The sequence below is a fragment of the Triticum dicoccoides genome, chromosome 7B (assembly GCF_002162155.2).
Source record: "Triticum dicoccoides isolate Atlit2015 ecotype Zavitan chromosome 7B, WEW_v2.0, whole genome shotgun sequence".
Taxonomy (NCBI): Eukaryota; Viridiplantae; Streptophyta; class Magnoliopsida; order Poales; family Poaceae; genus Triticum; species Triticum dicoccoides.
Genome location: NC_041393.1, coordinates 40,105,168 through 40,123,972, shown reverse-complemented (window position 1 = coordinate 40,123,972; position 18,805 = coordinate 40,105,168). Strand labels below are relative to the sequence as shown.

General features: G+C 44.9%; 1 protein-coding gene and 1 non-coding gene across 2 annotated transcripts; one reads left to right on the top strand and one right to left on the bottom strand.

The window, feature by feature from the left end:
- The first annotated feature begins 9,645 nt into the window (after nt 1-9,645).
- On the top strand, nt 9,646-16,282 carry LOC119338845. Its single transcript, XM_037611063.1, has 9 exons — nt 9,646-9,695; nt 9,823-9,879; nt 12,479-12,603; nt 13,560-13,627; nt 14,179-14,319; nt 15,007-15,048; nt 15,435-15,568; nt 15,706-15,804; nt 15,887-16,282. The coding sequence occupies exons 3-9, from the start codon at nt 12,509-12,511 to the stop codon at nt 16,013-16,015; spliced, it is 708 nt and encodes a 235-aa protein (XP_037466960.1). The 5' UTR covers nt 9,646-9,695; nt 9,823-9,879; nt 12,479-12,508; the 3' UTR covers nt 16,016-16,282.
- Nucleotides 16,283-16,578: 296 nt separating this feature from the next.
- TRNAS-AGA lies at nt 16,579-16,660 on the bottom strand. The gene has a single exon. It is a non-coding gene; the product is annotated as a tRNA-Ser (tRNA).
- Between the last annotated feature and the right edge of the window lie 2,145 nt (nt 16,661-18,805).

Genomic DNA, 18,805 nt, shown 5'->3' with positions numbered 1-18,805 from the left:
AGTGTACCTCTTCGGCCGCCGCCAGGCATTGTCAGACGTCCGCAGCCCCCACCTATGCGCCCACTCGCCTTGTACTACAACGTCATCCACCCTTGATCCATCCGTAGCTAGGTACCCTCCGGCTCCTTCTCGACGCCGTTGATGGCGGGCACCAAGTCCAGTAGGTGTTCGATCAAGGATGTGTTTGGTTGCAGGGATATCCTCTAAGGGACAGGGATAGCCCTTTTATCCAGGGATGCCACATGTTTGGATCCGAGGCGAGGGAGGATAGGGGCAACCAGATGCCTCGAATATTCGCCAAAAACGGGGCTGGGGTCACCCGCGAAAAACGAGTGGGTCGCGGCAGCCACCCCGCGCGCGCGTCGCTTTGTCCAGGCGCGAAACAATATTTTCGCGTATTGACCCCCGCTCACCCCTCCGCGAAACCCTCACTTACCCCATTACTCATCTCTCTTCCGTGAGCGGCGGCAACAGCGGCGGTGCCGCATCTAGCAGAGAGGCCAGCGAGAGGTGAATCCTCCACTCTTTCCCTCTCTCCTCCTTTCTTTCTATCTTCCCACCTCCATCAATCGTGTGTGCCGGTTGGTCGTTGCGGAGGGTGTGCACGGGGGCGACATTGGCTAGATTTGAGGCGGCGGCGCGACGGCTGGGGGCTTGAGGAGGCGCGAGCGGCACCAGGAGGCCACCCATGTGTTGGAAATATGCCCTAGAGGCAATAATAAAAGTATTATTATTATATTTCCTTGTTCATGATAATTGTCTTTTATTCATGCTATAACTGTATTATCCGGAAATCGTAATACACGTGTGAATACATAGACCACAATATGTCCCTAGTGAGCCTCTAGTTGACTAGCTCGTTGTGATCAACAGATAGTCATGGTTTCCTGGCTATGGACATTGGATGTCGTTGATAACGGGATCACATCATTAGGAGAATGATGTGATGGACAAGACCCAATCCTAAGACTAGCACAAAAGATCGTGTAGTTCATTTGCTAGAGCTTTGCCAATGTCAAGTATCTCTTCCTTCGACCATGAGAGCGTGTAACTCCTGGATACCGTAGGAGTGCTTTGGGTGTATCAAACGTCACAACGTAACTGTGTGACTATAAAGGTGCACTACAGGTATCTCCGAAAGTATCTATTGTTTTATGCGGATCGAGACTGGGATTTGTCACTCCGTGTAAACGGAGAGGTATCTCTGGGCCCACTCGGTAGGACATCATCATATGCGCAATGTGACCAAGGAGTTGATCACGGGATGATGTGTTACGGAACGAGTAAAGTGACTTGCCGGTAACGAGATTGAACAAGGTATTGGATACCGACGATCGAATCTCGGGCAAGTAACATACCGATAGACAAAGGGAATTGAATACGGGATTGATTAAGTCCTTGACATCGTGGTTCATCCGATGAGATCATCGTGGAACATGTGGGAGCCATCATGGGTATCCAGATCCCGCTGTTGGTTATTGACCGGAGAACGTCTAGGTCATGTCTACATGTCTCCCGAACCCGTAGGGTCTACACACTTAAGGTTCGATGACGCTAGGGTTATAAAGGAAGTTTGTATGTGGTTACCGAATGTTGTTCGGAGTCCCGGATGAGATCCCGGACGTCACGAGGAGTTCCGGAATGGTCCGGAGGTAAAGATTTATATATGGGAAGTCCTATTTTGGCCACCGGAAAATGTTCGGGATTTTTCGGTATTGTACCGGGAAGGTTCTAGAAGGTTCCGGAGTGGGGCCCACCTGCATGGGGGGACCCACATGGACGTGGGTAGTGGGGGCAAGGCCCCACACCCCTGGTCAAGGCGCACCAAGATCCCCCCTTAGAAGGAATAAGATCATATCCCGAAGGGATAAGATCAAGATCCCTAAAAAGGGGGGATAACAATCGGTGGGGAAGGAAATAATGAGATTTCTTTCCTCCCACCTTGGCCAACGCCCCAATGGACTTGGAGGGCAAGAAACCAGCCCCTCCACCCCTATATATAGTGTGGAGGCGCATGGGAGCTATACACGAAGTTCTGGCACAGCCCTACCTCTCTTCCTACTCCTCCTCTCCCATGGTGCTTGGCGAAGCCCTGCTGGATTGCCACGCTCCTCCACCACCACCACGCCGTTGTGCTGCTGTTGGATGGAGTCTTCCTCAACCTCTCCCTCTCTCCTTGCTGGATCAAGGCGTGGGAGACGTCACCGGGTTGTACGTGTGTTGAACGCGGAGGTGCCGTCCGTTCGGCACTAGGATCATCGGTGATTTGAATCACGACGAGTATGACTCCATCAACCCCGTTCACTTGAACGCTTCCGCTTAGCGATCTACAAGGATATGTAGATGCACTCTCTTTCTACTCGTTGCTGGTCTCTCCATAGATAGATCTTGGTGACACATAGGAAAATTTTGAATTTCTGCTACGTTCCCCAACAGTGGCATCATGAGCTAGGTCTATTGCGTAGATTCTTTGCACGAGTAGAACACAAAGTAGTTGTGGGCGTTGATGTTGTTCAATATGCTTACCGTTACTAGTCCAATCTTGTTTCGACGGTATTGTGGGATGAAGCGGTCCGGACCGACCTTACACGTACTCTTACGTGAGACAGGTTCCACCAATTGACATGCACTTGGTGCATAAGGTGGCTAGCGGGTGCCAGTCTCTCCCACTTTAGTCGGAACGGATTCGATGAAAAGGGTCCTTATGAAGGGTAAATAGCAATTGGCATATCACGTTGTGGTCTTGCGTAGGTAAGAAACGTTCTTGCTAGAAACCCATAGCAGCCACGTAAAACATGCAACAACAATTAGAGGACGTCTAACTTGTTTTTGCAGGGTATGCTATGTGATGTGATATGGCCAAGAAGAATGTGATGAATGATATGTGATGTATGAGATTGATCATGTTCTTGTAATAGGATTCACGACTTGCATGTCGATGAGTATGACAACCGGCAGGAGCCATAGGAGTTGTCTTTATTTATTGTATGACCTGCGTGTCATTGAAGAACGCCATGTAAACTACTTTACTTTATTGCTAAACGCGTTAGTCATAGAAGTAGAAGTAGTCGTTGGCGTGACAACTTCATGAAGACACGATGATGGAGATCATGATGATGGAGATCATGGTGTTGTGCCGGTGACGATGATGATCATGGAGCCCCGAAGATGAAGATCAAAAGGAGCAAAATGATATTGGCCATATCATGTCACTATTTGATTGCATGTGATGTTTATCATGTTTATGCATCTTGTTTGCTTAGGACGACGGTAGTAAATAAGATGATCCCTTACAAAATTTCAAGAAGTGTTCTCCCCTAACTGTGCACCGTTGCTACAGTTCGTCGCTTCTAAGCACCACGTGATGATCGGGTGTGATGGATTCTTACGTTCACATACAACGGGTGTAAGACAGTTTTACACAGCGAAAACACTTAGGGTTAACTTGACGAGCCTAGCATGTGCAGACATGGCCTCGGAACACGGAGACCGAAAGGTCGAGCATGAGTCGTATAGTAGATACGATAAACATGAAGATGTTCACCGATGATGACTAGTCCGTCTCACGTGATGATCGGACACGGCCTAGTTGACTCGGATCATGTAATCACTTAGATGACCAGAGGGATGTCTATCTGAGTGGGAGTTCATAAGATGAACTTAATTATCCTGAACATAGTCAAAAGACCTTTGCAAATTATGTCGTAAGCTCGCGCTTTAGTTCCACTGTTTTAGATATGTTCCTAGAGAAAATATAGTTGAAAGTTGATAGTAGCAACTTTGCGGACAGTAGAAAGCTTATGTCCTTAATGCACTGCTCAGTGTGCTGAACCCCAAACGTCGTTTGTGGATGTTGTGAACATCGGACATACACGTCTTGATAACTACGTGATAGTTCAGTTAAACGGTTTAGAGTTGAGGCACGAAAGACGTTTTCGAAACATCGCGAAACATATGAGATGCTTCGAGGGCTGAAATTGGGATTTCAGGCTCGTGCCCATGTCAAGAGGTATAAGACCTCCGACGATTTTCTTAGCCTGCAAACTAAGGGAGAAAAGCTCAATCGTTGAGCTTGTGCTCAGATTGTTTGAGCATAACAATCACTTGAATCGAGTGGGAGTTGATCTTCCAGATGAGATAGTGATGTTTCTCCAAAGACATTGCCACCAAGCTACTAGAGCTTCGTGATGAACTATAACATATCAGGGATAGATATGATGATCCTTGAGGTATTCGCGCTGTTTGACACCGCGAAAGTAGAAATCAAGAAGGAACATCAATTGTTGATGGTTGGTGAAACCACTAGTTTCAAGAAGGGCAAGGGCAAGAAGGGATACTTCATGAAACGGCAAATCAGCTGCTGCTCTAGTGAAGAAATCCAAGGTTGAACCCAAACCCGAGACTAAGTGCTTCTGTAATAAGGGGAATAACCACTGGAGCAGCATTACCCTAGATACTTGGTAGATGAGAAGGCTGGCAAGGTCGATAGAAGTATATTGGATATACATTATGTTAATGTGTACTTTACTAGTACTCCTAGTAGCACCAGGGTATTGGATACCGGTTCGGTTGCTAAGTGTTAGTAACTCGAAATAAAAGCTACGGAATAAATGGAGACTAGCTAAAGGTGAGCTGACGATATATGTTGGAAGTGTTTCCAAGGTTGATATGATCAAGCATCGCACGCTCCCTCTACCACCGAGATTGGTGTTTGCGTTGAGCATAGACATGATTGGATTATGTCTATCACAATACGGTTATTCATTTAAGGAGAATAATGGTTACTCTATTTTTGAATAATACCTTCAATGGTCTTGCACCTAAAGGAATGGTTTATTGAATCTCGGTCGTAGTGATACACATTTTCATGCCAAAAGATATAAGATAGTAATGATAGTACCACTTACTTGTGGCACTGCCATGTAAGTCATAATGGTATAAAACGCATGAAGAAGCTCCATGTTGATGGATCTTTGGACTCACTCGTTTTTGAAAAGTTTGAGACATGCGAACCATGTCTATTGGTGTATATGCATGAAGAAACTCCATGCAAATGGATCGTTCGGACTCACTTGATTTTGAATCACTTGAGATATGAAAATCATACCACATGGGCAAGATGACTAAAAAGCCTCATTTTCAGTAAGATGGAACAAGATAGCAACTTGTTGGAAGTAACACATTTTGATGTGTGCAGCCGAATGAGTGCTGAGGCATGCAGTGAATATCATTATGTTCTTACTTCACAGATGATTCGAGTAAATGTTGAGTATATTTACTTGATAAAACACAAGTCTGAATTATTGAATGGTTCAAGTAATTTCAGAGTGAAGTAGCAGATCATTGTGACAAGAGGATAAAATGTCTATGATATGATCATAGAGATGAATATCTGAGTTACGAGTTTTGGCACACAATTAAGACATTGTGGAAATTGTTTCGCAATTAATACCGCCTGGAACACCATAATGTGATGGTGTGTCCGAACATCATAGTTGCACCCTATTGGATATGGTGCGTACCATGATGTCTCTTATCGAATTACCACTATCGTTCATGGGTTAGGCATTAGAGACAACCACATTCACTTTAAATAGGGCACCACGTAATTCCGATGAGATGACACCGTATGAATTATGGTTTAGAGAAACCTAAGTTGTCGTTTCTTAAAAGTTTGGGGCTGCGACGCTTATATGAAAAAGTTTCAGGTTGATAAGCTCGAACCCAAAGCGGATAAAATGCATCTTCATAGGAAACCCAAAACAGTTGGGTATACCTCCTAATTCAGATCCGAAAGCAATGTGGATTGTTTCTAGAATCGGGTCCTTTCTCGAGGAAAAGTTTCTCTCGAAAGAATTGAGTGGGAGGATGGTGGAGACTTGATGAGGTTATTGAACCGTCTCTTCAACTAGTGTGTGACAGGGCAGGGAGTTGTTCCTGTGGCACCTACACCAATTGAAGTAGAAGCTTATGATAGTGATCATGAAGTTTCGGATCAAGTCACTACTGTACCTTGTAGGGTGACATGGATACGTACTACTTCAGAGTGGTACAGTAATCCTGTCTTGAAGGTCATGTTGCTAGACAACAATGAACCTACGAGCTATGGAGAAGCGATGGTGGGCCCAAATTCCGACAAATGGTTAGAAGCCATAAAGTCCGAGATAGGATCCATGTATCAGAACAAAGCATTGACTTTGGTGGACTTGCCCGATGATCGGCAAGCCATTGAGATAAATGGATCTTTAAGAAGAAGACGGACGTGGACGGTAATGTCACCGTCCATGAAGCTCGACTTGTGGCGAAGAATTTTTCACAAGTTCAAGGAGTTGACTACGATGAGATTTTCTCATCCGTAGCGATGCTTAAAGTCCGTTGGAATCATGTTAGCATTGGCTGCATTTATGAAATCTGGTAGATGGATGTCAAGACAAGTTTCCTTACCAGTTTTTGTAAGGAAAGGTTGTATGTGATACAATCAGAAAAGTTTTGTCAATCCTAAGGATGCTAAAAGTTATGCTAGCTCCAGCGATCCTTCTAAGGACTGGAGTAAGCATCTCGGAGTTGGAATGTACACTTTGATGAGATGATCAAAGATTTTGGGTTTGTACAAAGTTTATGAGAAACTTGTATTTCCAAAGAAGTGAGTGGGAGCACTATAGAATTTCTGATGAGTATATGTTGTTGACATATTGTTGATCAGAAATGATGTAGAATTTCTAGAAAGCATATAGGGTTATTTGAAAGGTGTTTTCAATAGAAAACCTGGATCAAGCTACTTGAACATTGAGCATCAAGATCTATAAGATAGATCAAAATGCTTAATAATACTTTTAAATGAGCACGTACCTTGACATAATCTTGAAGGTGTTCAAGATGGATCAGTCAAAGAAGGAGTTCTTGCCTGAGTTGTAAGGTATGAAGTTAAGACTTAAAGCTCGACCACGGCAGAAGAAAGAGGAAGGACGAAGGTCGTCCCCTATGCTTTTATCATAGGCTCTCTACAGTATGCTATGCTGTGTACCACACCTGAAGTGTGCCTTGCCATGAGTCAGTCAAGGGGTACAAGAGTGATCCAAGAATGGCTCACAGGACAGCGGTCAAAGTTATCCTTAGTAACTAGTGGACTAAGGAATTTTCTCGATTATGGAGGTGGTAAAAGAGTTCGTCGTAAAGGTTACGACGATGCAAGCTTGATACCTATCCGGATAGCTCTGAGTAGAGAGACCGGATACATATAATGGAGCAATAATTTAGAATAGCTCCAAGTAGAACAGTTGTTTCGAATAGCTCCAAATAGAGCGTGGTAGCTGCATCTAGGAGATGACATAGAGATTTGTAAAGCACACACGGATCTAAAAGGTTCAGACCCGTTGACTAAAACCTCTCTCACAAGCAACATGATCAAACATAAAACTCATTGAGTGTTAATCACATAGTGATGTGAACTAGACTACTGACTCTAGTAAACTCTTGGGTATTAGTCACATGGCGATGTGACCTGTGAGTGTTAATCACATGGCGATGTGAACTAGATTATTGACTCTAGTGCAAGTGGGAGACTGTTGGAAATATGCCCTAGAGGCAATAATAAAAGTATTATTATTATATTTCCTTGTTCATGATAATTGCCTTTTATTCATGCTATAACTGTATTATCCGGAAATCGTAATACACGTGTGAATACATAGACCACAATATGTCCCTAGTGAGCCTCTAGTTGACTAGCTCGTTGTGATCAACAGATAGTCATGGTTTCCTGGCTATGGACATTGGATGTCGTTGATAACGGGATCACATCATTAGGAGAATGATGTGATGGACAAGACCCAATCCTAAGACTAGCACAAAAGATCGTGTAGTTCATTTGCTAGAGCTTTGCCAATGTCAAGTATCTCTTCCTTCGACCATGAGAGCGTGTAACTCCTGGATACCGTAGGACTGCTTTGGGTGTATCAAATGTCACAACGTAACTGGGTGACTATAAAGGTGCACTACAGGTATCTCCGAAAGTATCTATTGTTTTATGCGGATCGAGACTGGGATTTGTCACTCCGTGTAAACGGAGAGGTATCTCTGGGCCCACTCGGTAGGACATCATCATATGCGCAATGTGACCAAGGAGTTGATCACGGGATGATGTGTTACGGAACGAGTAAAGTGACTTGCCGGTAACGAGATTGAACAAGGTATTGGATACCGACGATCGAATCTCGGGCAAGTAACATACCGATAGACAAAGGGAATTGAATACGGGATTGATTAAGTCCTTGACATCGTGGTTCATCCGATGAGATCATCGTGGAACATGTGGGAGCCATCATGGGTATCCAGATCCCGCTGTTGGTTATTGACCGGAGAACGTCTCGGTCATGTCTACATGTCTCCCGTACCCGTAGGGTCTACACACTTAAGGTTCGATGACGCTAGGGTTATAAAGGAAGTTTGTATGTGGTTACCGAATGTTGTTCGGAGTCCCGGATGAGATCCCGGACGTCACGAGGAGTTCCGGAATGGTCCGGAGGTAAAGATTTATATATGGGAAGTCCTATTTTGGCCACCGGAAAATGTTCGTGATTTTTTGGTATTGTACCGGGAAGGTTCTAGAAGGTTCCGGAGTGGGGCCCACCTGCATGGGGGGACCCACATGGACGTGGGTAGTGGGGGCAAGGCCCCACACCCCTGGTCAAGGCGCACCAAGATCCCCCCTTAGAAGGAATAAGATCATATCCCGAAGGGATAAGATCAAGATCCCTAAAAAGGGGGGATAACAATCGGTGGGGAAGGAAATAATGAGATTTCTTTCCTCCCACCTTGTCCAACGCCCCAATGGACTTGGAGGGCAAGAAACCAGCCCCTCCACCCCTATATATAGTGGGGAGGCGCATGGGAGCTATACACGAAGTTCTGGCACAGCCCTACCTCTCTTCCTACTCCTCCTCTCCCATGGTGCTTGGCGAAGCCCTGCTGAATTGCCACGCTCCTCCACCACCACCACGCCGTTGTGCTGCTGTTGGATGGAGTCTTCCTCAACCTCTCCCTCTCTCCTTGCTGGATCAAGGCGTGGGAGACGTCACCGGGTTGTACGTGTGTTGAACGCGGAGGTGCCGTCCGTTCGGCACTAGGATCATCGGTGATTTGAATCACGACGAGTACGACTCCATCAACCCCGTTCACTTGAACGCTTCCGCTTAGCGATCTACAAGGGTATGTAGATGCACTCTCTTTCTACTCGTTGCTGGTCTCTCCATAGATAGATCTTGGTGACACATAGGAAAATTTTGAATTTCTGCTACGTTCCCCAACACCATGCCCACCGTGGGGAACCTGGCCATGGGAGGAGCTCGCCACCAGGGCCTGCAGGCGGAGGTGGAGAAGGACTCCCCGACGAGCGGCGCAAGTGCACACAGGAGCTTCTCCACGGCGAGCGCAAGTGCATCCGGTGCCGCGCTCGGCTGCATGTGCACGGCTGAATCCGCTCGGCTGCATCGGCGTGTGTGTGTTCTGAAGTTTACTGTTGCAGACTGATGCATAATGTTCATGAGTGTGTGTGCTAGAGTCTGCTCATGTGTGTGTGTACAAGACTGATCTATATTATCTGTTTTTTCGTGGGAACTGATTGTATATTATCTAGTGTTGCAGGATATTTCAAGGTCACCGTCAGCACATCTGGCAGCACAACTCCTTCAATTGAGGTAACACATACACCCCACTGTCTAATCTCCTGTTTCTTTTTCTGAAATATTCCGGCGTGCAGGGGCTGGTAGATGCGTGGTCTCTGCTCATGTGTAGTTCATTGATTGATTTAATTTTCTGGTGCAGGAGAGTTGAAGGCCACCGTCACTACATCTAGCAGCACAAGCACAACTACAATCTGAGGTTATTTCTCCCCTAAATCCTATTCTGTTCTTTAGTAAAATGTTTAACAGCGGAAAAAGAATGTTAGCTTTGGCTCTAAGTAGTTGTCCATTTGTACACATACGGTGTGCTATTGAATTCTTGTTTAACAGTGGAAAAAGAATGTTGGTTTTGGTTCTAAGTAGTTATCCATCTGTTCACATGTTGGTGTCATTTGTAGTCATGCATTGTAGAGGGACAGAGATACTTGCTGAAATTCTTGTTTTGTTCAGTCTTTCATTATGTTCAAAAATGCTTGCTGTAATTTTTTTCTTTAAGCTCAAATACTTGTTGTAATTAGTATCTCAATGTCCAAACAATTGCTGGAGCACACTTTAGGACCCTGGCTGCTTACATATCTTCTAAGTTCCTAACTATCAATAGGTCTGACATGTCAGCAAATGGGGGAATCACTAGACCTATTAACTGTACAAATAGGGATTCTAGGAAAGGGACTTCCATAAAAATTTGGTCAGACAATACAATACAGAGCAAAGGAACCAACACTGAGATATTCAAGGAGAAGAATGAACCAACCTAATTCCTGACGGAACTTTACAAGAAACATTTTTCCGGCATCAACTAGCTCCTCATATTGCGTAACCCTGTCGACGATAACAACACGCATATATATATGATTAGTACAAAAAATTCACAACCGCAGGAAAAATATATAAATAAAATCACAACAGAAGTGTATATGTAGAGCAAGGGAACACATGCTAGTTATATCCTACAAAATCAGCTGGGCATATATCACCAAAAAATGTTCTCCAAAACACACAAAACAAGGGAGTAATATATCGTTCCTTCCAAATTCAAGTCAAGTGACAAACTGAAACTAATGGCATAAAGTCATAAAATAAAGTTCACACACAATTCAAAGGGAAATACTAGACACGACTCCTTGAGATGGCTGATGCTTGTTAGCACATTGTTGTTCCAAAAACAAGTGGATTGTTCTACTAGCAATTGTAAATGAATTTACAACACAGTTATACATTGATAAGTTTTCAGTTATGAAATAGCATCATTTTCGAAGATTAGATAATAATTATTTTGATACACATGTACTGCGACATTTGGTGAAAATCTATATACATGTACTGTGACATTTTAGCTGAGTTACCCGATGTCAGTACTAAATGTTGAAAACTTTCTGTCGATATCTGGTTCTCTACTCCTACCAATTGTGTCGTCGAACCATGTTAATTCACAATGGGCTTTTGTTTCCAACTATAGCTCCGCCAATTCACTATGTCCACTTCGAATGGTGAATCAATCAAGTGTATGGTATTAAAAAGATTGAGGCCATTAATTACTTGGTCATGAAATCAAAGAAGCAACGCCGAGCTTCCTCCTTGGACATTGGCGCCAATGTCCAAGGAAAAAAACGAGCAAACGGCCCAGTCGTCCCGACCCGCAGCACAACAGGCCAGCAGGACCGACTCCTCTGCCCCAGCGCCTGCTCGCTCTGTCCTCTCTCCCGCACCAGCCGCCCCCCGCCGGACCCGGACGCCCCGCCGTAGCCGGCACGTTGCACCCTTCCCCGCCCTCCAACTCAAGCCGCCTTGCCTGCAAGTGGCTGCGCGCCTGCGCCCTGCTGCTGCTGCCGCGCTGGAGCCGCCCACCGCGCCCAGCCACATCAGTCTGCCGGGCGGCCGGCGGTGTGTAGGCGTGCACCCTGGGACCTGGGGCCTGGAGACGTGCAACATAACAAGCTAGCAGCTGGGAGCTGAGCAGCAGCCTGCAACCACTTTTTTGCAGAGTCGATTTGCGGTTTGTCCAGAGCCGAAGGTGAGATTGAGGTGGACCAGGTTGCTAATTGTTTGCTACGTAATTGCTATCCAGAGCACGAATGATGATCCCAGCTAGCTAGCAAAAATAATCAAGAGCAAGTTGCTAACTACTACTCCCTCTGTCCCATAATATAAGAACGTTTTTGGCACTACACTAGTGTCAAAAACGTTCTTATATTATGAGACGAAGGGAGTACCTCTGTACCGAAATACTTGTAGTTGAGTATTTCGGTACAGAGGGAGTAATGTCCAGTACAGTACATGACCTGATGAACACATACACATGTATATAATTTTGGTGTCAATTTTTTTGAGGTGGATCACCCTGTTTTCAAACCCTAGATCCGCCGTTGGTCATAAGCGCTTAGTTTTTGGCCCGGGGTTCGCTGCAATCCTGGCTCCGATGAAGCTGACTTGTCCGTGCTCTTGAAGATCTGTGTTTGTTGTGTATAGGGATGTGCGCTTCGTCGCCACGACGACGAGTATGCCCACACCATATCCGCCGAGGAGTTCCTCGCAGCGCACCCAAACAATGTGCTGGAGAGTAGCGGTCCAACAAGGGCATATTAGTATATTTTTGTATAGTTTATTTGTTTTGTATTTGTTGTTTTGTATTTGTAAAGACGTCTTCAACATATATCATCAAACCAAACAATTAACTTTGAATATTTCATCAAAGGCTGACTAACTTTGGATATATATGATCAAAGATCCACCAACTTTGTTATAGATCATCAAATTCCTCCAACCTGACTTCTATTTCTTTTTCCTTTTTCTTTCAGTCAGATCTTTTACCGGTTTAGCTGGACCTTATGGTGGATGAAGCAGCAATACATCAGGTGTCCCCGTTGTTGGCGCCAATGTCCGAGGAGGAAGCTCGGCGCTGCTTCTTTGATTTCATGACCAAGTAATTAATGGCCTCAATCTTTTTAATACCATACACTTGATTGATTCACCATTTGAAGTGGACATAGTGAATTGGCGGAGCTATAGTTGGAAACAAAAGCCCATTGTGAATTAACATGGTTCGACGACACAATTGGTAGGAGTAGAGAACCAGATATCGACAGAAAGTTTTCAACATTTAGTACTGACATCGGGTAACTCAGTTAAAATGTCACAGTACATGTATATAGATTTTCACCAAATGTCGCAGTACATGTGTATCAAAATAATTATTATCTAATCTTCGAAAATGATGCTATTTCATAACTGAAAACTTATCAATGTATAACTGTGTTGTAACTTCATTTACAATTGCTAGTAGAACAATCCACTTGTTTTTGGAACAACAATGTGCTAACAAGCATCAGCCATCTCAAGGAGTCGTGTCTAGTATTTCCCTTTGAATTGTGTGTGAACTTTATTTTATGACTTTATGCCATTAGTTTCAGTTTGTCACTTGACTTGAATTTGGAAGGAACGATATATTACTCCCTTGTTTTGTGTGTTTTGGAGAACATTTTTTGGTGATATATGCCCAGCTGATTTTGTAGGATATAACTAGCATGTGTTCCCTTGCTCTGCATATACACTTCTGTTGTGATTTTATTTATATATTTTTCCTGTGGTTGTGAATTTTTTGTACTAATCATATATACTCCCTCCATTCCAAAATATAGTGCGCCCGCGCTTCCCGAGGTTCAACTTTGACCGTAAATTTAACCAACAAGACCAACTGCGACGGAAGAAAAAATTATATAATTGAAAACTTCTTTCGAATACGAATTCACTGATATAATTTTTGCTCCCGCCGCAATCGGTCTTGGTAGTTAAATTTACGGTCAAAGTTGAAGCACGTAGATAGAGGAAGCACTACATTGTGGAATGGAGGGAGTATATGCGTGTTGTTATCGTCGACAGGGTTACGCAATATGAGGAGCTAGTTGATGCCGAAAAAATGTTTCTTGTAAAGTTCCGTCAGGAATTAGGTTGGTTCATTCTTCTCCTTGAATATCTCAGTGTTGGTTCCTTTGCTCTGTATTGTATTGTCTGACCAAATTTTTATGGAAGTCCCTTTCCTAGAATCCCTATTTGTACTGTTAATAGGTCTAGTGATTCCCCCATTTGCTGACATGTCAGACCTATTGATAGTTAGGAACTTAGAAGATATGTAAGCAGCCAGGGTCCTAAAGTGTGCTCCAGCCATGGTGCCAAACTGCTAAAGTAGAAACCTTCATCATTTGCTCTCACAGATGTCAACGTTTTCTACTAGCATTTCTTGTACTGTAATACTGAACAAAGTGATAAACTGATTTCGTATTTCAACAGTTTTATTTGGTAATTTCTTGAAGCTGTAATTTTTTTCATGAAGTAAATTTCTGCTCTAAGCTTTGGTGAATGAAGCGTCATTTGCCAGTTAAGTTTATGAATGCATAAAAATCTTGCTTGGATTTCTGAACATTATTGTGTTGACAGATACTGCACAGTCCCCTATTATTTTTTGCACTTATGTTCAAATTCCATGACTCACTTATGTCAGAGCATTTTCGAAGACCAATGATTCCCATGGAATCGGATGCTGTCAGTCAGTTAGTCAAATCTAACTACACTGATCGACTGAGGTCCTATCTTGAAGCAGGCTGCCACCTTCAGCACCAAAGTATCCGGAATATTAACCAGTGTAAGTTAAAAGTCACATTTCCTGTGCCTGAGTGTATCGTGTATCTATAATTCTGTAGTGGAGAGCTGCTGTTTAATTATTAATCTAGCAGATATGTTTTTCCATTTGGATTTCTTCCTGGTGGTCTTTATATCTAGGTGATTAGATGAAGTTACACTGCTGTGCGTATGTAACTCACAGTACAGAAAATGCCATGCAGAATACTACAATGCTTCAGCTTTTTTAGTGTGCTCGCGGGAACAAATGGGTAGGCCCTCTTGTGAAACCCACGATGCTGAAGTATTGTGCATGGTGGTTACTGTGGCAGCAGGGCACAACTGCAATATCTATATTCAGGTTTTGACCTATTAGTTTAATTGTAAGGTTATTGATAGAAGATCTGATTATATTGGAGTGTTAATTATAGAGTTTGAGCTCAGTGACAGTGGATAGATTCTGATTGTTAGGGAAAATACCGGCTCTGTTGGAAATCAGCCAGAACTCATGGTACCAAAAGATATTATAAATTCTAGTAACTCTTTGTAACACTAGGATGTTGATATAGGACCCTAGTATATTATGCATGATTCTTATCTTTGGACATGTCTATTTGGCTGAAACTAGTATCTCCCATTTGTAATAAACATATTTACATTTAGTCAGACCTTTATAACTATTTTTGTCTGATAATAGAGTAAATTTTTGCAGTACAATCTTGCGAGGAAAAACTTGAGGACCATATAAATAAAGGTAGCTACATCTCTCTGTTGGAGTGTGCCGGTGTCACATCATTACTGCATAACTTATTCTATGGTCTCAGAAAAGGTGTTGTTACTTAACTGCAGTAAAACAGCTGCGACGGTCGAATTTATTCAGAGGCATGCACACTCGTCTTTGTTCGAACTTTTGCATTTCCTCGTTCCTTCTCCCTTTTCCTCTTTCTGAAAGACACACGGTACTTACCAGTAGAAGCATTTTCTTTCACTGTCACGTCCTCATTTTAGTGTGCACAACAATGAACCTTCACGTTCTCTTTTCGTGGATATCAAACTTAAATTCATCATTCATCTGCTCATGCCTTACTAACTGGCCCGTGCTGTCTAATATTTTTGTGTTTTCCACTTTATTTTGCCCAGCTAAAGTTTTGATTGAAGAACTTGAATGCCTGGCCGAGGATGTTTATAGCACTACGCTAACAGCCAGCCTTAGTATCTTAGAAGCTTCAGATTGCTTTGATGATGATGATAACCTGCCAGCAGATTCTTGTGAGGTGTGAATTCTATTTGCAGTCTCTTCGTCCCATGCTTTATTACTTCAGCCTCGAGTTTTTTAGTTCATTAAAATACTATGGCCTGTAGGAACATTGACTAAGCCTCACCCAAAAATGTTGGCACCATATTTTACCAGGATGAAGGGCAGTCTGTGGATCCGCTGGACAGCGCAGTATCTTACTCGAGCGTTATGATTCTGGTTCACAATATGTTAAAGTTGGATTATTTGATGCAGGTTCGCATAGAAGCATCTACATGCCACTACTCTCTGTTTACTTTTGGTTGCTATTTTGTGACAGAAGTTTGCTATCCTGCAGGAGAAGATAGTCAAGGCACTGTGCCTTAAAACACCATCGTCGGAGCTAGATGGCTATTGTCTAATGTGGGACTTGCGGCCGTACATTGATGACAATGTGATGCAGCTTGCCTGGAAATTCATTTCGTAGAAGCGGAGCGGACCACGCCTGACGGTAAACTAGTGCCTGATGGACAATGATTCTGCTGCAAGCATTGTTATGTGGGGCTAGAAAGGGCCCCGCCTAAACTTAAAGGGATATGTATCCCCTATTTACCCTTAGCAGTTTAGATCTTTTAGAGATATTTCTTGGTTCCCAAGTTGGTTATTTCCTAATGTTTGTTAGTTCGGTTTGGCCTCCAAGTTTGTAAGTCAACACCCCAAGCTAAGTCAAATATTGAAATAGGCGGGAAAAAAAAATGTGATTTTTAGAAAAAAAATTCGTGGAATAACGATCTTAACTAAAATGATCCATGGAGTAAAATGTAAACATAAATTAAGTAGATTCTCCCACAAAGGTGAAGAAGCAAGCACTCCTGCTAATCTCTTTGACTGAAATGCCAATCTCGTCACCCACACAACACCAAGTGACACCCCACGCTAAGTCAGATATTGAAATAGACGAGTGAAAAAAATATGAGTTATAATTTTTTTGTGTGGAATAACACTATTAACTAATAATAATTTGACCAAACATTTGACAAAAATCAAAACCGTGGTCGGCAGGATTCGAACCTGCGCGGGCAAAGCCCACATGATTTCTAGTCATGCCCGATAAACACTCCAGCACGACCACTTGCGAGAATATTTTCTTTTGTTACCCTAAAAGGGGACAGTACCAATCCACCGCTATAGTTAAGTTTTGTCTGAAATCAAAGTACCTCTACTTTGACCAAATGTATAAAAAAAAACCAACATTCACAATGCCAAATTTTACAAAGTTTAGTTTGATAAATTTAATACGCGGAGTAAAATCCGCTGTGTCCTCACCTCCAGCGCCGCCTCCTCTTGACCACCGCTACGAATGGATGTACGAGTACACCGACCTCTAACCTTTAATCCTCTCCCCCTTGCTTCCTCCCTCTCTCTCGCCCTCTCTCTCATGGCCCTTTGGCTCACGCTCACCCTCTCGTTTGCTTTCTTCTCCACATCAGTTTCGACGAATGGACGAACCCTGTCGTCGCCGCTCTCTCCGATGCCAGGGACTGTTAGGCTGCTGACAATGGAGAGTATCATATATTGGTATCATGCATATGATACCCTCCATCCACGAATAAGTGTACATCACCTTTTGTCCCGAGTCAAAGTTTTAAAATTTTGAGGAACTATATAGAAAAGAGTAGTAACATATATGACATCAAATTGGTATATTATGAAAGTATATTTCAAAACGGATCCACTGATACTAATCTAGTGTCATAAATGTTGCTATTTTTTACCTATAAAATTGATCAAAATTTTAAAACTTTGACTTAGAAAAAAAGCGAAATGTACACTTATTCGTGTACGGATGGAGTAGTTTGACATGCATGATACTACTTAGAGCATCTCCAGCCGCTCGCCCTCCCAGGGGCTAGAAAAAAGCGCCGCTTGGGGGCGAACCGGCGATGTTCTCGGCGTGGGGGCGATCGGGTTTCTAGCCGCCGCCCCCAGACGCACTTTTTGTAAATACTTTTAAAAAGACATTCGGCCAAAATTCGGCAAACACGACATAGATTCGGCGATATTTAGGCGTTCCACGGTTTTTTACATATAGAAAACATAAAATCTAATGAAAAAAGAAAACAACGGCCTGCTGTCGCGCCTACAGGTCGAAGAACTTGCTGAAGGCGGCGTAGTCGTCGTTGCCGCCGTCCTCCTTCTCCTTCTTCACACGTCCGTCCCTGCTGGACCCCTGCCCGGGGTTGCTCTAGCAGACTAGTTTGGCCGGCGGCGGCGCCTCGTCGTTGCTGTCCTCGAGGACGACGACGCCTCCCTCGTTGCGGCCACAGCGCCATGCGGCGATCTCCTCTAGGGCGCGGCGCTGGCGCTCCATCTCCAGCCGCACCCAGTCCTCCCGCACCCACTTCATGGCGGCCTCGTCTTCGAGTGCGGTCATGCCAGCGTGCTCGATCTTCACGGGGGTGAGCCCCAGCTCCATCTTTGGCTTGACGAGGCGGGATGTAGGAGCCGAGGAGGCGCGGCCGCCTTCGTTGATGACGAGGGCGGCGCCGCGGGTGCGCCGGACGAGAAGCGTTTCCACGGGCTCAGCCTTGACGCTGACGAGCGCCAGCGGCCCGAAGGAGTGGGAGGAGGATCGGGAGTAGTAGGAGGAGGACCCGCCCAGCATTCGCCTCGGCAGCCATGGTCGCCGTTCCGGTGGGGGGCCGGGGCCGCCGGTTACTCGAGCGACGGGTCGTTGCCTCCCTCGAGGTACTCGAGGATGGCATGGAGCGTGCGGCCGGGGCGCCCCACCACAGGCGGCGACCGTCGCTGTTGTTGCGCCCCCTTACCACCAGTGCGTTGTTGATGGTGACGAGCCGCTCCGCCTGCCGGCGTTCAAAGTACGCCCCCACGCATCGTGGTTGCCGACGTTGTAGAGGGCCCGCTCCTTCCCCGACAGAGAGACCCGCACACGCTCAATCTCGGCGTGAAAGTAGCCGGGGTGTTCGACGTCGGGCAACGGGGGACCGGGACGCCCCCGGCGCTGAGCTTCCACCGCCCCGACGCACGCATGTCGGGGGGCGCCGGGTAGTTCACCTCGTGGAGGAGGTGGGCTTCTCGTTCATGCAGAGAGCGGCGGCCAAAGCCGCTGGCCGCCGCCACGTCGCCGGAGAACCGTTCACCCATCAGCTGAGCGTGCACGCGGTGGCTAGACGGGGAGAGAGGGAAGGGCGTCGGCGGCAAGAGAGGGTGGCTGCGGGCGGGTGTGTCCACCGACAAGGGAAGGGGTGGATTTTAT

Bases quoted from the DNA above. Each gene is read 5' to 3' on its own strand.
- LOC119338845 (XM_037611063.1), top strand. From the start codon at position 12,509: ATGGTGGATGAAGCAGCAATACATCAGGTGTCCCCGTTGTTGGCGCCA. The intron at 13,628-14,178 runs GTTGGTTCATTC...CACTTATGTCAG, and splicing joins AAAGTTCCGTCAGGAATTAG to AGCATTTTCGAAGACCAATG. The intron at 15,805-15,886 runs GTTCGCATAGAA...GCTATCCTGCAG, and splicing joins AGTTGGATTATTTGATGCAG to GAGAAGATAGTCAAGGCACT.